This window comes from Ursus arctos, unplaced genomic scaffold (genome assembly GCF_023065955.2).
Source record: "Ursus arctos isolate Adak ecotype North America unplaced genomic scaffold, UrsArc2.0 scaffold_20, whole genome shotgun sequence".
Taxonomy (NCBI): domain Eukaryota; kingdom Metazoa; phylum Chordata; class Mammalia; order Carnivora; family Ursidae; genus Ursus; species Ursus arctos.
Genome location: NW_026622875.1, coordinates 30298347 through 30318717, shown reverse-complemented (window position 1 = coordinate 30318717; position 20371 = coordinate 30298347). Strand labels below are relative to the sequence as shown.

General features: G+C 37.0%; 1 protein-coding gene across 1 annotated transcript in view; it reads right to left on the bottom strand.

The window, feature by feature from the left end:
• Window positions 1-20371, bottom strand: part of MRPL3 (mitochondrial ribosomal protein L3) — a 42056-nt gene that overhangs the window by 2233 nt on the left and 19452 nt on the right. Inside the window, exons 7-9 of the mRNA XM_026497017.4 lie at window positions 9859-9967; window positions 4999-5076; window positions 2999-3076 (exon numbers count right to left, since the gene is read on the bottom strand). Of these exons, the coding sequence (XP_026352802.1) occupies window positions 2999-3076; window positions 4999-5076; window positions 9859-9967 (265 nt within the window). The remainder of the gene's footprint in view (window positions 1-2998; window positions 3077-4998; window positions 5077-9858; window positions 9968-20371) is intronic.

The window sequence follows — 20371 nt, the reverse complement described above, 5'->3', positions numbered from 1 at the left end:
CATTCTTTTTGTATTTATGGTATATTGGCAAACCAGTTCAAACCCTTTGAGGAAAGGTGAGGGCTAGGACACACACACAAACCAGGAAATCTAGAATAAACTTAAATTCTAAATTAGGGTATAGGACTGAGCACACACAAATAATAACATACACAACATAATGTTGTAAACAAGTTCTTTAGGCTCTTAATACATTTAGTGAATCCACACAACAACAAAAATGCTTACATTGGTTAAACGGGTTGGTCATCCCTAAGACTATCTTTACTAACTTTAGAATACAAGCAGAGAAAGACAACTATCATATGGCTTCTCTCATCTATGCAACATAAGAACTAGGAAGATCGGTAGGAGAAGAAAGGGATAAAGAAAGGGGGGGTAATCAGAAGGGGGAATGAAGCACGAGAGACTATGGACTCTGGGAAACAAACTGAGGGCCTCAGAGGGGGAATGGGGTGGGGGATGGGATAGGCCGGTGATGGGTAGTAAGGAGGGCACGTATTGCATGGTGCACTGGGTGTTATACGCAACTAATGAATCATCGAACTTTACATAAAAAAAAAAAGAAATAAAAATAAAGGAAAAAAAAGAATAAAAAAAAAGGTATTGGTAGCCCTGTACTCTGCGAGGTGGCGGGGGCAGGGTGCAAAAGCTCCTAGGGGATGAGAGAACATTAAAGAGGCTGCCTGTCCACTAGGACCTGCCTCAATCCCCATGGGCAAGGGGGCTCTTTCACTTGCTATGGAATCAACAGGAAGAACAGAAAAAGTGGGATGAATGTTTTCAAAAAGTGTACGGCACTTCTGACATTTAAAACACAAGCCCACAAAACACTCACCAAACCCATAACTTAATGTTTCGAACAGACATTTGTGCAAGGTTACAAAAGAAACTTGCTTAGACACGATATTTCAAAGATTTTTTTTTCAAATGAGTTTTTTTTTAATCAAAATACGTTTCTTGCAAATACATTCATTAGTGTGTTGACAGTTCAAAGTGGACTAGACATTCTTTGATGCTAGTTTCTTTCTTTTTCTTAAAGATTTTATTTGAGAGAGAGAGCACACGCACGCATGCAAAAGTGCATGGGGAGGGGGAGGGGCAGAGAGAGAAGCAGGCTCCCCAGTGAGCAGGGAGGCTGATGTGGGGCTCAATCCCAGGACCCTGGGATCATGACCTGAGCTGAAGCCAGACCTTTAACTGACTGAGCCCCCAGGTGCCCCTATGCTAGTTTCCTGAAAGATATTCGGGACTCCTCCTTTGGAATTGCCTTTGGTATATCTTCTGAACGTCTGTCTTCAGTAATAGCAAGCCATCGTCCATTCAGAGGGCTGAGTGTTTGGAGGCAATCTGTTGTCGAAGTAGGTGGACGAGCACTGAAAGTTGTTGACTATGAACGGTTTATAATAACCAGTGAGAATATCACTGCACATATTATGGTTTTTCAAGACAGCTGACCTATTCATCTATTCAGGCATCCAAGAAAATGCTGAGGTGTACCTGAGAAGTCATAACAGCAGTAAGGCTCAGCTGGAAAGCCAGCCTAGAACTGTGTATGCAATAAAATGGGGAGAAAAGGGAGATTTGATATTTTTGTCAAAAATTTAAAAATTCACCTGCTATGCAGTAAAATTTTATTATGGAAAAGAATCATTTTCCTCTTTTCTCTTTTATTAGATTGTGATATTTATAAACATGCAATAAACCTGGAATGTGGAGGGATACATATAATTATGAAGCCAAAATGTTCTAAGTAGTACAATGACAACATGCCAGCCTCAACGATGTGTCTTTGTGTCTATGACCAGGTCACTTGGAGAATGGAAACCCACTTAAATCTAAAAACATGCAAAGTAAAAAAAAAATAAATAAATAAAACAAAAAACAAAACCAAAAAACTTGTAACAATTCGTTTAAGATGTATTTTTTCTTTAAGAAAAATGAGAATAATCCAGTCAAAAGGTTAATTGCTGAAAGGGAATTTTAATTACTATAAGACTAAAACAAGTATCATACTTCATGCTAGTAATGGAATCCACTTTAAGAAAAGAAAAGAATACATAAAGACACAATCTGAAAAATCTGAGGTTTAAGTTTTTAAACATTCTTGCTGTTACTATTGGAAAATTAATAAAGAACATATTTCCGGGAATAGCTGGTATCAATTCTACTATACATTTATTTTCAGAATGGAAGATTCAAAATTCAAAAGTGATTTCTCGCGTTCTAAGTCCAAGGCAGAATATTTATTTTCTATTTTATTTGATAGACATAAGTCTGTGAGAGTGCAAGAGTTTTTTTTTTTTTTAATTTTTCCCGTACATTTGTTTTCTTCTTTTACTTGTTATTGATCATAAAAATGAACATGTATTTTTAAGAAAAACACTAAAAAGCATAATCAGAGCAATGCTAGTATACAATAACAATAAAATAACAGTAACAAATCCCTCCTTAAAATGTCTACCTTTTATCACCTTCCTTTTTTTTTTAAAGTTTTATTTTATTTTTCTTTTAGTAATCTCTACACCCAACGTGGGACTTGAACTCATCACCCCAAAATCAAGAGTCACCTGCTCTTCCAACTGAGTCAGCCAGATGCCCTTTACCACCTATCTTGTTGACTCTCTCACTGAATTTCCATTTCATGTATTTCCAGTGCCTGTGTCAACGTATTTTGTAAAAAATTAAAAGTTCTTTTTTGAAAGGATATTGATATTTTGGCAATAGTTATCCTAATATCCTTTTTGTATTTCTAAAGAGCCTCTACATATTCGTCCTACCCTTTATGCAGGTTCGTGATTTTATAAACACAGGATCTGGCTATTTTGTACAATTTTTTCAGTCAAGTGCTACTGAAAAGTGGAAAAAAAATTAATTTAGCAGATAATGTGGAGAAACAGTCACTTATTTTCAAGCCACACTTATGGGTCAAAGGAGAATTTATGGTACACATTTATGTATCCGAACAATGGAAAATAAAGACGGTTTACATACATACCTTTACTAAGCAATTTTTATGTCCAGGTACAGAGCCATTTACATAGATTACATTGTGCTTTGTGTTTATTCTCCATACCTAAAGAAATGAAATAGAATTTTAAGAGTTAAAAATTTCAGAATATACTTGTATTAAAACAAGCAATATGTTACTAAAAGCTGAGGCTACAAGTAGCCTATGAAGTAATCATCATATTAGCACTTCAAAATGTTGAATGAGAACAGGAAAAATTCAAATCCTATTGACGACTTGTAATACATGATTGTAACAGATATGTCTTTTGGAAGTGGTAGCAAACACTCATTTTAAAGATTTATTTATTTTGGAGAGAGACAGAGAGAGAGAGAGCATAAGTGGGAGGGGGAGAGGGAAAGAGAATCTCAAGCAGACTCCATGCTGAGCACAGAGCCAGATGTGGGGCTCGATCCCATGACACTGAGATCATGATCTGAGCTGAAACCAAGAGTTGGATGCTTGGGGCGCCTGGGGGGGCTCAGTGGTTAAGTGTCTGCCTTCGGCTCAGGGCGTGATCCCAGGGTCCAGGGATAGAGCCCCGCATCGGTCTCCCTGCTCCGCTGGGAGCCTGCTTCTCCCTCTCCCACTTCCCCAGCTTATGTTCTCTGTCTCGCTGCCTCTCTGTCAAATACATAAATAAAATCTTAAAAAAAAAAAAAAAAAAGAGTTGGATGCTTAACCGACTGCACCACCCAGGCGCCCTGCAAACTCTCATTTTAAATATAAATGTGACTGAACAACCAAGACTGCTTGGATATTTCAATGGACTCTGCTGGCACCATTAACAAGTGGAAATTCAATTTTATTTTATTTTTATTTAATACTAGCTTGCTGCAACTAGAAACTGGGGAAGCCACAACCTTTCTGGGTCTAATTTTCAAAATAAGTGTGCTGAGCAGATGGCCCTTGTGTGGGTGGCTTTTCATGTGGAGAAAAAGCTTATACAAATGGGGGAAATGGTCAAGAAATGGTAGTGAAAGAACAACTCACGTGGGAGGAAAATCAAGTCTGACCCACAGCTCATAGTTACTAATGGCTAAATGTTAAATACTATGGGAATTGGGAAATAATCACACACGTACGCATGTGCAAATACACACATGCACAGCAAACACACACACACAAATACAAACCGGTGATCTCTCATAGACGTAAAAGTAATAGAAGAGAAAGAAAATGCTAGATTTAATTACACAGAATTTAAAAGCTCCGCCGGCCAAAATTTATAAATAAAATGTATCCAGAATAGGGGCTTGAAGAACATGCACCAAAATGTTACAGTGTTTATCTTTGGGTATTGTTCTTATGAGGAGCTACTTTCTCCTTTGTACTTTCTATACTTTGAAACATGTACACATACATATATAAACATTCGTTATTTGTCAAATTCCTCAAATTAGTAGGGACTGAATTTAACTCCCCCCCAAATATATATAGTTATTTTATAAAGATGGATATATACCACAATGCTTTCGCTCCTACTATCTTTTCCCTCCTGTTTTGATGGGTCTGCCTCTCTCCTCCTCCTCCACATCCGCTTCTGTCCACCCACACACTTGACATATAATCCAAAATACTCTGGCACATATTTCCACTTTTCTCTGTGCTTATGTAACAGCACAGTAACGTATACATGGAGGAAGCTTTTGTTCATTCTTTATAAAAGCATAGTATTATACACAATGGTCTAGAATCTAACTTTTTTCATGCACCGTCTTCTTGTGGAAATCTTCCAGATCAAACAGTAGGTGACTTTTTCTTTTCAATGACCACACATTCCACAGTTTGGATGTTAAATGAACACACTACCACGATTATGGCTACAACACACACACACACACACACACACACTCTCTCTCTCTCTCTCTCTCTCTTCAGGTATTAGAACAATCCCACGCAGACACAGGTGTGGTATTTCCTCTGGTGCTTTTACATTCAGGTATTAATTAGACTATGCCTAAAAAAGAGCCACTTCAGAAACTTACTTTCAGTCCATATGCTGTCCTATCTCTGTTTCCCATTTGTCCAGGCATTTTAGTTCCAGGCCAGACTCTGGCAACATCCTACATAAGAAAACCAAAATTAGCACTTTGAAGTACTCTCAATTTTCCATAGCACTGATCAACCTGAAATGCAAACTGAGATGCGAGTTATTAAAAGGTTTCACTTTTCCCTCATTCTGCTCGGCCCCAGTAAGGAACCAAGTTTGGATTTAGACACAATGACCTTTAGAAAGGATTTCCTTCCTAAATTAGATGAGAGCAACAAAATAAATACGGACTAAGAAACAGATACAGGAGAAAAACTCAGTAACAAGAGTGGCCACTGTGCTAATACTGGTTAAGAAGTAGAAAAGAAAAATCACAGGATGTAAACACCCTTCACACCAGCAAAGAACAAACTTGACTGCCTGGTCTGTTTTCACTAATCTTCTGCATTAACTGACTTAATGGACTCCATCTACACCCCTACTGCTGGGATGGGCCTACTCGCCACCCTCGCCTTTGATGTTACTTTACTTCCGCAGAATGATTAAAGGACAGAGTTAGTTATTAGAATACTGAGTCTGTTTGTCCAGCTCTGGTTGTCTGATTCACAGAAATCAAACAGCTTCACATGATTTCTCTGATTTTGGCTTTGATAATGGATAATACTACATCTAAAGAAGCAAATTTGAATTACATCTAAAACAGGAAGCTTCTCATGACACACAAATTCCTGGAATATAAACACTTCTGTATCACTACTCTGACATTAACAGGCAAAACTCCCAGCGGAAGTAGCTCGCCATAGTATGAGAGTTGGTAACCAACTCAGATTAAAAGACAATTCTGCGCATTATAGACTAAATATCACTCTTATTCATTCTCCAAACACACTCTGTGATAGGTATACCTTGCTTAACATTACATTACCGAAAAAGGACTCTGCCCTCCCCAATTAAATCTACATTCTCATTAAAAGTACACCCTCTTAGGATTATAAAGGAATTGACTAGCTAATACTTAATGGCAGTATTTACAAACACAGAATGGTACATTTCATGACAAATAACTAACTTGAGGCGTAACAATAGGTTCCTCTACATGACTAATTTTAAAAGAGCTTTATTGAGGTATAATTCACATACCACACATTTTACTCTTTTTTTTAAGTATACAATTTAAAGATTTTAATATATACAGGGAGTTGTATATGACTATAATCTTAGAACATTTTCATCAATCTAAAACAGAAATTCCAAAACCATTAGTAGCCAACCCCTCCAACTCCCCCCAACTCTATGCAACCACTAATCTGCTTTCAACTTCATAGATTTGCCTGGATGGACAGCTCATGTACATGGAATCATACAATATGGAGTCTGTGACTGTTTTCAAGGTTCGTCCATGTTGCAGGATGTATCAACACTTCATTCTACTTTATTGCTAAGTATTATTGTATGAATCTGCCATATTTTAATTATCTGTTCATCAATTTATGAACATTTGGGTTGTTTCTATTTTTTGGCTATTTTGAGTAATGCTGCTATGCACACACAAGTGTTCTGTGCATGTTTTCACTTCTTCTGGGCATACACCTAGGAGTGGATTTGCTGGGACATCTGGTAACTTTACACTTAACATTTTTAGCAACTACCAAACTTTTCCAAAGCAGCTGTTATCATTTCCACATTCCTATCCACAATGTATGAGGGTTCCCATTTTTCCACATCCTTGCCAACATTTGTTACTATCCATCTATCTTTTTAATTCTAGTCACCCCAGTATGTGTTGAAGTGCTATCTTACTGTGGTTTTGGTGTGCATTTCCCTAATGGCTAAAGATGTTAAGCATTTCTTCATATGCTAGTCGGCTATTTGTATATCTTCTTTGGAAAAAAATCTATTCAAGTCCTTTGGATTGAATTGGGTTATCTTTTTTTAAAAGACATGTATTTGAGAGAGAGAGAAGGGGGAGAGTGCACAAGCCCACTTGCATGAGTAGGTGGAGGGGTGGAGGGAGAGGGGGAGAGAGAATCTTAAGCAGACTCCCCGCTGAGCATGGAAGTCAATGTGGAACTGGATCCCAGGACCCCCGAGATCATGACCTGAGCCAAGATCAAGAGTCGGATGCTTAACCCACTGAGCCACCTAGGCACGCTGAATTGGGTTATCTTTTCATATTCTGGATTAAAAATTTTAGCAGATATATAATTTGCAAATATTTTCTTCCATTCTGTGAGTTGTCTTTTCATTTTCTTGATTGTATTGTTTGCAACAGGAAAGTTTAAATTTTGATGAAGCCTAAGTTATCTGTATTTTCTTTTGTTACTTGTATTTTTGACACCCTATCTAAGGCTTCGCCTAACCCAAGGTTACTCCTACGTTTTCCTAAAAGACTTTTATAGTTTAGCTCTTAAATTTACATCTATGATCAACCTAATTTTTATAACAATTTATTTTCATATAATTTATAACTGCATAATTTCACATTCATAAAGAAGTTGCAAAATACAAAAAACTCTCATACTCTACGCAGATTTACCAAGTGTTTACATGTTGCCCCATCTGCTCTACCATTCACTCTCTCTCTGTATATGCACATCTTCTCCTGTATGATCTAAAATCTGACGGCATGGGGCGCCTAGGTGGCGCAGTCGTTGAGCGTCTGCCTTCGGCTCAGGGCGTGATCCCGGCGTTCTGGGATCGAGTCCCACATCAGGCTCCTCCGCTATGAGCCTGCTTCTTCCTCTCCCACTCCCCCTGCTTGTGTTCCCTCTCTCGCTGGCTGTCTCTATCTCTGTCAAATAAATAAATAAAATCTTTAAAAAAAAAAAAAAAATCTGACGGCAGACATGATGCTCCTTTATCTGCAAGTATTTCAGTGTATATTTCTTAAGAACAAGAATATTCTTTCATATAACCACAGTACAATTATGAAACTCAAAAAATTCATGTTCTAATCTGTAGTCTACATTCTAAATTTTGCCCCCATGATGTTCCCCCCAAGTCCAGGATCCACTTCAGAATTCTACACTGTGATGAGCTGTCCTGTCTCTTTAGTCTCTTCAGATCTGAGCAGCTCCTCAGCCTTTCTCCTTCATGATCTTGACATTTCTGAAGCTATTTTGTAGCCAATTATTTTAGAGATTATCACTCACTTTAGGTCTGATGTTTTCCCATGATCAGATTCAGGCGATGCATTTTTGGCAGGAATCACCACAGAAGTGAGGATGTGTTCCTTTCTGCTCTTTTTGTGTTCACTAGGTTAATCTACTCTAAGGCTATTATCTTTCCCTTTGTAATTAATCGATGAGTTGTTTTGGGGACTCTATATAACTTGTCTCCATCAAGTTTTCACCACTTGTTTCAGCATCCACCGTTAATTCCTGGCTGAATCAATTATTCCTATGATGGCTGTCAAAAGTGAAGTTCTAACTCCAACATTCCTTCTACATTTATTTGCTAATATTATACTGCAAAGAAGAGCAGGCCCTTTTCTCCCATTTATTTATTAACCTATCCATTCACTTATTCATCTGTACCAGTGTGAGATCATCAATTCTAATTTTATTCCATTTTCTGTCATTTTTTACATTTTCGGATCAAACTGTCCAAAGCTTTACAAGTGGGAGCTCATTTTAGCTGGCTGCTATGTCCACTGCATGTGCCATCATTTTTAAAGCATTTCCTTTTTTCTTGTTATTTTAATTTCTAAAGGAATTATTTTTTTATTGAGGTCTGATTGATATAAAGCATTACATTAGGTTAAGGTGTACAAAGTAATGATTCGATATTTGTATATATTGTGAAATGGTCACACAATAAGTCTAGTTAACATCCATTACCATACATACTTACAAAAAACTTTTTTTCTTGTGATGAGAACTTCTAAGATCTATTCTCTTAGCAACCTTTAAATACGCCCTACGGCGTTATTAACTATAGCTACCATGCTGTACATGACATTCCTCACTTTCCTGAACAAGCTATTTTGGGTTCCTCTTATACTCTTCCTGCCCCATGCATGAAACTGGCCATTTCTCCAAAAAGCCCAAGTTCCTTTCAGTGGGCAATGACATTTAGAAACCAAGATCTAGGCTCTATGTGTGGCTCGCTGCTAGAGAGTACTTTTGCTTTTAGGTTCTTTTAGCAGAGAGGGCTAAGGAATAAACACACACACGCATACCTATCTATACCTATTTCTCTTTCTTTATATGCACATACAATAAGTGTATATGGATACCTGCAATCTGAATTCAGCACTACAGGGTTTGTTCTAATTTCCCTCCTTTTCATGCCGGAGTACCCTTTTCCAGTAGTGAAAAACTTGCTCCCATTATCAATATATTTACTTACCCATTCAATCCTACAACTTACAGAAAATTATTTCAGAATACAAAAGTCGTTCTCCATTTTCTCTGCTCTTATTGTTTCCCCATTTCTTCTCTACTACTTTTCCCTTGCACCATGATACTCTCCTTGACAATCTTTCCCAACTGCCTGTGTTAAGGCAAAGATGAATTTGTGAAGGAAATGGTGGGGCAGATGGAAGGACATTCTAATCCATGATTTCTTGCAGCTGACTTCAGAGGGTAGGATGGGAAACAGAGATGGAAATGAGAAAGTAGGCAGGAAAGTACAGAGAATACTGGCTCTAAGTATGGGGGTTATTACTAAATGATTCAAGTCTGGTTCTGGAAAATAAGCGAGGCCAGGACCCATAAAAATGTGACAAGTACTGTGACCCACCTGGAGTCAGATTAAAATTATGTGACCTGACCCCAAGGACAAGACTAAAGCACTCTAATGTGCAGAAGCTGAATATTTAGCATTAAAAAGGAGAACACTAAGTTATACTTACACCAGTTGAAATCGCTCCAGGTCTCCTGTGGGTTTTTGTTTGACCATGAGTAGCAGGCTGGCCTTTAAATCCCCATCTTTTCATGACGCCTTGAAAACCTTTACCAATACTGAACAAGATAAACAGTAGAATTTACATAATAAACAGAGCATAAAATATTCCCAATTGTGCATTTTCTTAATAGTACCTTAGAGTTTTAACAACACTGCTTATCTAAATACCTAGGAAAAGCTATGCAAGAAAAACTGCAAATGAACATTTCTTTATCTACGTCCTAGCTTGCATCCCTTCCTGGAGCCTCATTCCATACGACATGATTAATTCAAGATGATGAGACAAGAACAAGTTAAGCAAAGGGAGTTCTTTCTGAGCAGGGAGTTTTATCATCATAGTCCTGTGAAACAACACAGTAAAAGTGATAAATTTTTAGAAATTCCTAAGTACTCATAAGCTATGGGGCAGGCAATCATTAAGATCCCCATCTCCTGGTTTTCGTGCCCCTGTGTAATCACCTCCCCTGGAGTCTGGGTGGACCCAAGAACTCATGTCTAAAGAATAAACTATGGCAAAATGATAAGATGTCACTTCTGACATTAGATTTTATATAAAGAGATTACGGCTTCCAACTTGGCACACTCTTCCTTCGAGGCTCTGAAGGAAGTCAACTGCCATTTCCTATAGAGCGTCACGTGGCAAACATGTTTCCAGCCAACAACTGTGGTCCTGAGGCTTGCCAAAGGCCACATTAGTGAGCTTGGAGGCAGTGCTCCCCAAGTTGAACCGAGATGACTGCAGCCTTGACTGATGGCCTGACTGCAGCCTTGTGAGAGACTCTGAGACACAGGCACTCAGCTAAGTTGTACTGGGATTCCTGACCACAGAAACTGTGAGGTAATAAATGTTCACTGCTTTAAGCTGTTACATTTCGGGGTAATGTGTTAGGTGGCAGTAGATAATAAGATAATAAATAAAACAATAATAATGCCCTAATCTTGGACAAATTTTACTTCTATAAGATATCAGAAACATCCTGGTCTCAAGGTTTGAATAGGAAGCTCATACAGAAATAGAATCAGAGACTAACAACTTCTTAAAAATCTGTAATATCAATTTTTAAATGCAACCACTCTATTTTCAAATTCTGCTAACTAGAGAAGCATTCTGTGATGCAGGTAGAAAGCGGAAAATACTAATAAGGTTCAAGAATGATTAAAGTTTGTTTCTGTCAAATATATCAGTACAAAGATACAATAAAAGGGCTAGAATGAATTGCAAGACTGTACTGGACATATTTTTATACTCTTAAGATACACCTTCTTCGCGTTTCACTAGATAATGTGTCAACCTATTTTTATTTTTTTAAGATTTTATTTATTTATTTGACAGAGAGAGACAGTGAGAGAGAGCACACAAGCAGGGGGAGTGGGAGAGGGAGAAGCAGGCTTCCCCTGAGCAAAGAGCCTGATGCAGAACTCGATCCCAGGACTCTGGGACCATGACCTGAGCCAAAGGCAGACACTTAACAACTGAGCCACCCAGGTGCCCCGAAGTCAACCTATTTTTAACGTCGTATTCCCTAACTCTAACAAAGCTAACTATTATAAAACAGTGCATGGTGCAGGCCACTAACAAAAAGGACCAAAACTATAAGATTATAAAAAACATGTTATTTCCAAAGGAGTTTGCTAAGCATTTAACAAAGAATTATCAGAGAGTAATGGATCGAAGTAAGCCCATACAAATAATTGTTTTAAATATGTCAAGAATTCAGCATAAAAATACTAATAACCTATGTGTAGAACCTAACAGCAGGATATTGTCAAATTGCATATCAAAAGTTACTTGTATATGAATAATTTAAATGTAGTTTACATCATTTTCTTCACATTAATCAACTGAAAACATCATTTATTGTGTGCACATAATTCTGCTTTGCCTCAAAAACTCAAAATAATACTTATTCCTGGTCAAAGAGCTAAGACAGTAATTTAACATACATTAAATGAAAAACCCACTATAAATTTTGCAAGGAGATTAACCCCTAAGAACAGAAACTATGATAATCAAATATTTTACTGAAAGTTTGCTTCAGAAACCTAAATGTTTCTAATTAATGCTGAATTTTAGAACACATTTGAAAAATAAAAAGCTTGGCAATTTAAAAATAAAGAAGAAATACCTACAAAGTCATTTGAGCCTACGGATATTGTCTGGCAAATAACACTTTAAAGATAAAAGAGGGGACTGGCAACACCAACCCTAAACTGAACATGTTTTAAAAATACCACATTCTAACACTGGCCATTCTTGGTAGAAAGTTTGTTGGTACCTTCTGAGTTCTCAAATTGATTCATCGCTTTACTTAGAAAGAATGCTAGTGTGTGCACCAGTAAACCAAATGCCAGGTAAATTACAGAAGATAATTTAGCTCATTTTAAGAGTAAATGCTTATAAGATGAAAATGGTATCCTGAAAGTGCTAATTATCTGTCAGCTAATTACAGACTGTTTTTCAATCTAGCTCTAGAATGCATCATGTTGTTATACTGTGTACAATGGGAACCTCTTCAATAAATAACCTTTAAACAAAAGGATAATGCAAATGACATGACAAATTATTGGCTTAATTCAGATTATGGAGAATAGAGTGCACCTGTTGATCCATGGGTGGTTCAGGTATCTATTCTACTGGTTCTCTCGGTTGTCACCCAACAGGAGAACAAAAACAAAACAAAAGCCAAGAAGAGAAGTGATCTATACTTAGCATACCCAGGCACATTTCAAATATAAGGTTTTCACAAGGTCACATAAAAGAAAACCTTTATATAACAATGATACGCAGCACATAACACACATGCTTTATCTCCCCTACCTCTTTTCTGCTGCAGTTTTTAACTAGCAGAAAAAAATCAAATAAAGGAAAATTCAAGTCAGAAAGAACACAATGTGAGAAGTTTCACATTTAGTGAGATAGATCAGAAAATTAGGAAAACATAAAAATATATTTAGAACATTTATACTTGATAAACCAAAAATTCATTTAAAAAACTCAGAGATCCTATTTAAATTTAGGAGACTCTATTGCCCTTGTTTCTCAGTCCATTTCCCCTTAGTATACTTTAAGCTCATGAAGGGCAGGGGATTATTATTATTTAACCCTTGTGCCCAACCTAGAAAAGTCAGAGTTGTTTTGTTACTAGCTATAACTGTGTCTTAGGAAGAAAGATATTTACTTTCCTTTATTTTGTCCTGTAGTTTCCAAATGTTGTGTAATGGGCATGCCTTTTATAAAGTTTATGAAGATGGTATTAAGAAAAGGGGAGGAGGGCCTTAAAGGTATGACAGTCATAAGTAACTCACAGAAGAAAATGCATAATTTAATGTTTCCCAATGTATTCTAGAAATCTCCAGAGATTACTGCTATGTGAATTTCATTCCCTTGGTAGACTGCGTCAAAAGCACAAATGGCTACCAGCCCACACACAGGTTTTAATACAAACCCATCATGTATTTCACCACTTTGTGGGGGAAGTGCCCCAAATGCATGATTCTAGATATATTTGTATGGGGGATAAAAGAAAATGTCCAAAGGTGAAGAGTGCTCTCAACTCGATTCATTCTGAGTCCTTGAAGAACTTGCCCCAAAATTCTCATCACTGAGGCTGTCCTTGACATGGGCTTCTTTTATCTCTTTCCTTGGTATCCCTCTTTCTCCACTTTGGGAAGCAAACTGTGCCCCTTTAATTCCCAAATCCAAGGCCTTTTATTAAAAGAATGTTTTATTATGGAAAATTTAAAAACATACAGAAAAGCAGAGAGACTCATACAATGAATCCCTTATATCCCATTACTCAGGGGCGAACATTAGTCTGTTTCATCTATTCCCCTCCTCTGTAACTCCAGTTGATTATTTTTAAATAAATCACAGATATATTATTATTTCATTCAAAAATATTTTAACATGTATCTCTTTGAAGGATCCTTTTCAAGAACAAAACCACAATACCATTATCATAATCTAAAAAAATTAGTAATTCTTTAATATCAAATACCTAGTCAGTATTCAAATTTCTATGGCCTTTCTAAAAATATAGTCCTCTATCCTTCCTGTTCACCACCCTCCCCTCCACTACTCTCAATCATTATTTCCTATTTTCCTGCTTCCCTAACGCTCCTTGAGACACTCCTTTCCCCTTGCTCCTACATGAAAAGATGGTCTTAGAGACTTGTTCCTGACCCTCTTTTCAATAGAGTTTACATCAGGAGTTGGCAAACTATGGCCTTCAGTGGCCACTTGTTTTTGTAAATAAAGTTTTATTGGAACACAGCCTTGTACATTTATTTACTTATTGCCTACGGCTGCTATGGAGCTATAATGGCAGAGCTGAGTAGTTTCAACAGAGAACATAATGCTTGTAAATCTCAAATATTTAATATCTGGCTCTTTGAGAAAAAGTCTGCTGACTCTTGAGCCTATTAGTAATAAGCTGGAGTTCCACAAACCTTGCCCTCTGGCAAGAATTCTGCTACTATCCCATCCCACAGATGCACTGACCATATCCAACCAGAAGTACCCCAGCCATTCAATTACAATGTTACAGAAACAGAAACTTAACATCTGTCTTTCTTCAAGCTATCCTCCTTCATAGCCACTAGAGTGACGTTCCCAAGATGGCAGTCTTTTCACACAAGCTGTCCCCTGCTTTAAAAAGCAAAACAGCAGCAACAACAAAAAGAAGCAAAGTAAACCATAACCTTAAGTGGTTCCCAGTAACTTCTTTAGCTTGGGGCATATAAAGCCTTTTATAACTGGGTCCAGTCGACCTTTCAAACACCTCCCATCACAAATCCTCATGATAGCAGATTATTCCATGAATCCCTAAGTATGCCACTCTCTCCCTCGTCTTTGCTCATTTTGTTCCTTCAGCCTCACACGCCCATCTCACTGCATTGTCTTTCTACTCTTATCATGAAAAGAGAACCAAAAGTGTTAGTCAAGTGTCACAAGGCCTACGAAGTAATTGATTTTCTTTATTAAAAAGAATCAAAATCCATACTGTAAGTAGAGGTTTTTGTATCAGAATCATTTCTAAATTGAGCTTTCAGATTCTCTCTTTAGTTGACTTAAAGCTGTAAAAAGTTTAAGTAGTCACTTTTACCTAATCTCTCAGGGAACTACTAAATGGAAGAGAGGACTCTTGACTTCTCTAACGATGCCCCAAGATCAGGCCATATTTTTATGGAGGTGAGGGTGGGAAGATGAAGAAATCATGGCTTAAAGCTAGTTTCTCTAAGGTTAAACATTACATATGAATACAGGGAAATGGAGATTCACATCAGGTTCTGGCCAAAATCATGACTTGGCTGCTTCTTTATGAAGCTGAACCACTGAGAACAGATTAGAGTAAGATGGTATCTTTACTTGTGAAAAAGTAATGTGGAATATAAAGGCATAAAGTACAAATCAACAATCAAAAGAATTTCCTGTAGGATATAATTTAACATTACTTTGTTGTGTTTTAGATTCAAACCACCCAAAAAGCTTTCAATTAAAAAACTTTTTTTTCTAGTAAACAAAAAAGGACAGTTTTTACTAAAATAAATTACATGCATATAAAAGGCCCTATTAGCTAATTCACTATCTTCATCAGGATTAGCTTTTAATTTATGATAAACTAATAAGGCACAAATGTTTTAATCTTTAATTATTGCTTCTCATTTCAACAAACTCATGCAGATAGATGTTATCTACCTACTTTCATCTCCACACATTCCAAGGATAAAGCATCTCTTGAAGACCCCTGTGAACTTGGGGAGTCAATTTCTACCGATTCAGTGTTGTCTAAACCATTTAAATCAGTGATGTACAGCTCCTGAGCCCACAGGTAAGCCATGGTGGGCTTTTTCAGTTGCTTTGTGTTCTATCACATTTAGTTAAAAGCTGGCATGGAAGAGCTGTATAGCTGTTACTCTCTCAGATGAGTTTGTGACAGCATGACCTGAAATGCAGAATGCATTCTGTTTCTGTCTAAAAACCATAAACCTCCCATCAATATCTGGGACCATTTTTATCAACAAGTGACTGCTAAGAGTGCACTGCTTATAGCTTTCCGACTTCAAATCTAGTTTATTCAACAGTACAAAGAGCCAAATGTGCAGTGATTCCTTTGAGTCCTTTTAAAAAAGGAAGCATTTCCTGGCTGTCCTAAATAAACCCAGAAAATCACATTTGCTGTCCTAAGTTCAATATGCATGTCTCAAAAAAGAAAACTCAAATAACTAAATAATTTCATAGTATCATGGAAGGACATAACAGTTTTCTGCAGATTGTCAGCCACACCACTTCTTTCAATAGACCAGAAGACCATATTGCTGTGTATTGCTGAATCTACTGTTATGTCTTACTTCTTCATTAATATAGATAAGAGTGAGGAACTAGGAACACTGAGGGATTATTTTCTGTAAATAAGTTTTTGAGACAAAAGCAATCTTAGAAACCACACAGTCCCATGCCCTTATGGTAAAGACCATGAAATCTGCACTCAGACATGTTAAACCACTTGCCCAAGGACAAATCCCTGGTAAATGGAAGCATTTGGCCATGCTTTCAACCCAGGTAATACTGCCTCTTGGGAAAAAGATTAGAGCAAAAATATGAAAATGTCCAGCACATCGGAGTGGCATGAAGCTATTTCAAAGGCATCCTCATTACTCAGTAAATTCTAGATGTAGCAAGTAATATGCAATCTTAAAATTACCTAGAGCGCTTTGTAAAGCTACAACTTTGCTATACAAGTCAATTTTAAGAAGGTAACAACTAGACACATTAGAAAATCCCACAAAGAATTCCTAATAACTTCATGTTTTTATTAATTTTAAAAGACATTTCCTATTGAAAAAAAGGATTTTTCTTTTTAAAATCTGAAACAAATTAATAAGCAGTAATATCAACAACAGTGATAGTAACCAATACTCCTGAGCATTTCAGACATGCCAGGCCTTGAGCTAATAGCTTTCTGTGCATTATCTCATTCAGTCTTAACAACATGGCTATGAGGTAGGTGCTATAATTATTCTCATGTTAAAGATGAGGCAACAGAGAGGTTGAGAAAGCTATCTAGGTCACACAGCTACTGAGAAGCTAAGCCCATGCTTTTAGCTATTTCCTATATTGCCTCTCATTAGGCCTTAATTTTGCTGGTTTTGAGTTAAAAAAAAAACGCTACTTCATAGGGTTAAAAGCAAGGCTATTATAAATGATTACTATACACATTTTTAAAGCAAAAAACAACAAAATATAACCCTAAAACACCACCCTCCAAACTCTCCTTTATCTTGAAACAGACATTCACTTTTGACTGATTTAAGAGGGATTAGTTTTTCTAGAGATAATTTCCTTCTACAGTTTAATCACTCATTTTGAAAACTGTTTCATTACTATGCTTAAAAATGTACTGCTTTGAAGAATAGTATATAAAGTAACAATAAAAATGACATAAAATTGGAAATGTACAGGGCTAAACAGCAATTGTATCCTGAAGGCAGCACATGTCTTGTTTTCCCCTCCTAGTTCAGAGCAAACATTTGCTAAACAGAAGAACAACGGGCTAGTGCAGAAGGTTTCTGACAGTGTGAAGGACTAGGCATAGAGCTCAGAGTCTTTGCTCTTTTAAGAATCCACCTAGTATCTCAATCACCTTAAAACTTTGATGGACAACCATATTTCTGCACATAATATGTTATTTTAATGAAAGAACCAAATTAACCAAATCTCAGCAAAAGTGCAAAGGTGTTCTACCAGTCACCTAATCTCCCCCCACTCCTTTCACTTCTACTACCAGGGATAACACTATCAAGGTAAGTGCCTGTTTTTCTATTTTGAGGCCAAAGGGCAGTAAGAATTGAAAGAGCACTGACAACTTTAAAGTAGTAAGATTATGTCTGAGAATATATGGATTGTTCTACTTAGCCTAGACTTGGAGACAAGAATGTTAGATTATCCTTTATTTAGAAAGAAAAGAATCTTTTAAAGTAGCTGAATGAACTTCTTCTTTTTTTTAATAGTAATTTTTTATTATGTTAGTCACCATACAGTACATCCCTAGTTTTTGATGTAAAGTTCCATGATTCATTACTTGCGTATAACACCATGCAATACATGCCCTCCTTAATACCCATCACCAGCCTATCCCATTCCCCCACCCCCCGCCCCTCTGAAGCCCTCAGTTTGTCATATGGTTTCACTCATTTACGGGACATAAGAAGTGGGAAGATCAGTAGGAGAAGAAAGGGAAGAAGAAAGGGGGGGTAAACAGAAGGGTGAATGAACCATGACAGACTATGGACTCTGGGAAACAGACTGAATGAACTTTTTCTGACTTCAATATGGGCTTCAGAATTTAAATAAATAAGGCAATAAATACATTTCAGACAACCAGAAAAAAAAAACAAAAAACCCACCTTACTTGAGGTATGCCACTGTCATGAATTCAAAGCTTAATAAAACACCTGGCAGGAAAGCGCACCATGCCCACCCATTATAGAGACAGCACCACCGCTGGTGTCCTTCAAGTCCTTTCAGACAAAGACCTAACCATTTCCCCCTCATAATGCAGAGTGCATTTTTAGTTTTCTTTTCGTTTATTCTTTCTTTCGTTCTTTTCTGATTTCTTTCCTTTTTTAAAAAAAACCTATGAAATATAATAAGCACCATTAAGATTCACCAGAAAACTATGGGCTATGGAGAGGACAGAATCAACAGTCACACTCCATTTCACCCACTATTTACATATTATCCATAGGTGTTTCCTCCTCAAAACTGAGAGTGAAAGGGAGAACGTTAGACCCCAAACCATCATCTATTAGAAGTTAACGCTGGAATGTAATTGCCATTGCAGAACAAGAATAGAAACTTTAAAAGGGTGCTAGTGCAGGGTGTGAGGGACACATCATGATACATGCTAGTCTTAAAATCATATTTAGAATGAATTACACAAAACTGTCATATTTCAAAGACAGGGCTTTATTAGCTGTTAACAGCATAATGCAACTAAAAAGTTATTCTGCTAGAATGGGTTTATATATTAGATGTAAAAATCTTTCCCATTAATCTACATTGAATTTAGATTCTCAAACCCTCTGGATGAAAAACTATTTGTTATAAAAGTAAAAACTAAAATGAACTCTGGTAAATATGTATTTATCTCACACTCCAAAGTAACACTGGTAAATACTTATTTGTATAGAGAATTATACCCAAATTTGGCACAGGTAAATACAATGTATCTTTCAATGCAAGCAGATTTCCCAGTGCAATTATTAACAGAGAAACATTTAAAAATTTTAGGGATGTCTTCAAGAAGAAGCTGCTACTGTTGGCCACTGGTCACTTTAAAAAAATGCAGACAATTTCATTCTCAAAGTAGATAGATTCTATTAACACTTAATTTTCTTAAATTATATAGTATTTTGTTTTAAATTTTCTTAGTTATTTCTAAAATACATTTAGTCGAGCAATTAAAATTGAAGGTATAAGGTAAAAAAAACTTGAAATACTCAAAATGTAAGTGTAGATTTAACAAATATAATTATTACAGTATGAGAAAAAGGAAGATTTTCAATTAGAGGTTAACCTGAGGTTTTTCTTTTCGAATGGAAAGATGATGATGAAGCCAACTGATTACTCAAGAGACCAATTTTCAGTTTTAAGCTAACTAAAATGCGAGTACTAAATAGGCCTACTTTTATTGACACTGTTACTTGAAACTGGATTGATTAAATTTGCTTGCTTTAAAACTGATGTTTCTATGTTATAATTTGGGTACAGGTTTAGGGAAAGGAAGGGATTAGTATTCTAAGCTGGGTAAAGGAGTAGGAAGGAAAAGTGGTTCCAATAGCCCTCGACTATTCTCCATGTCCGTGGACTAGAGAATCCACATCACCTGGGCACTTGTTAGAAATGCAAATTCTTAGATATTACCCCGATCTACTGGGAAAAAAAAAAAAAAAGATCTGTGCGTGCACATGCGTATGTGTGTGTGTCTGTGTGTGTGTGGCTGCAGGGGGAGTGGGGGGGAGCCTCGGTAACCTGCTCAAGTGTGACAACCACTACTCCTGCCTGTAAATCCATGTCACTGTACAATTTTTTCTAGCAGGATTCATAATCAAGAAGATGGGGCTCAGACATTTCAAGACATTAGAAATAGGGGCTGGAAATGAAGGACAAAGTAGTAAACTGTTGGCTGTAAGTGCGCCACAGTAAGGGACTGAGAGTACTTGGAGCCTATTCCCAGAAGATGATGGTTCCATTTACGGTCAACAAGGAAAACATTCTCCCTGGCTGTGAAGAACTTCGACTCCCCCAAAATGGGAAGCATCAGAAAAAGAAGATAGAATTTAAAAAAGAAAAAGAAAAGCAAGCATGCGTGTGTGTGTGTGTGTGTTCCCCACAACCTGTCAGTGGCAAAGAGAAGAGGCAGCAGCAAGCAGGACTGGATGCAACGGAGGATCCAATC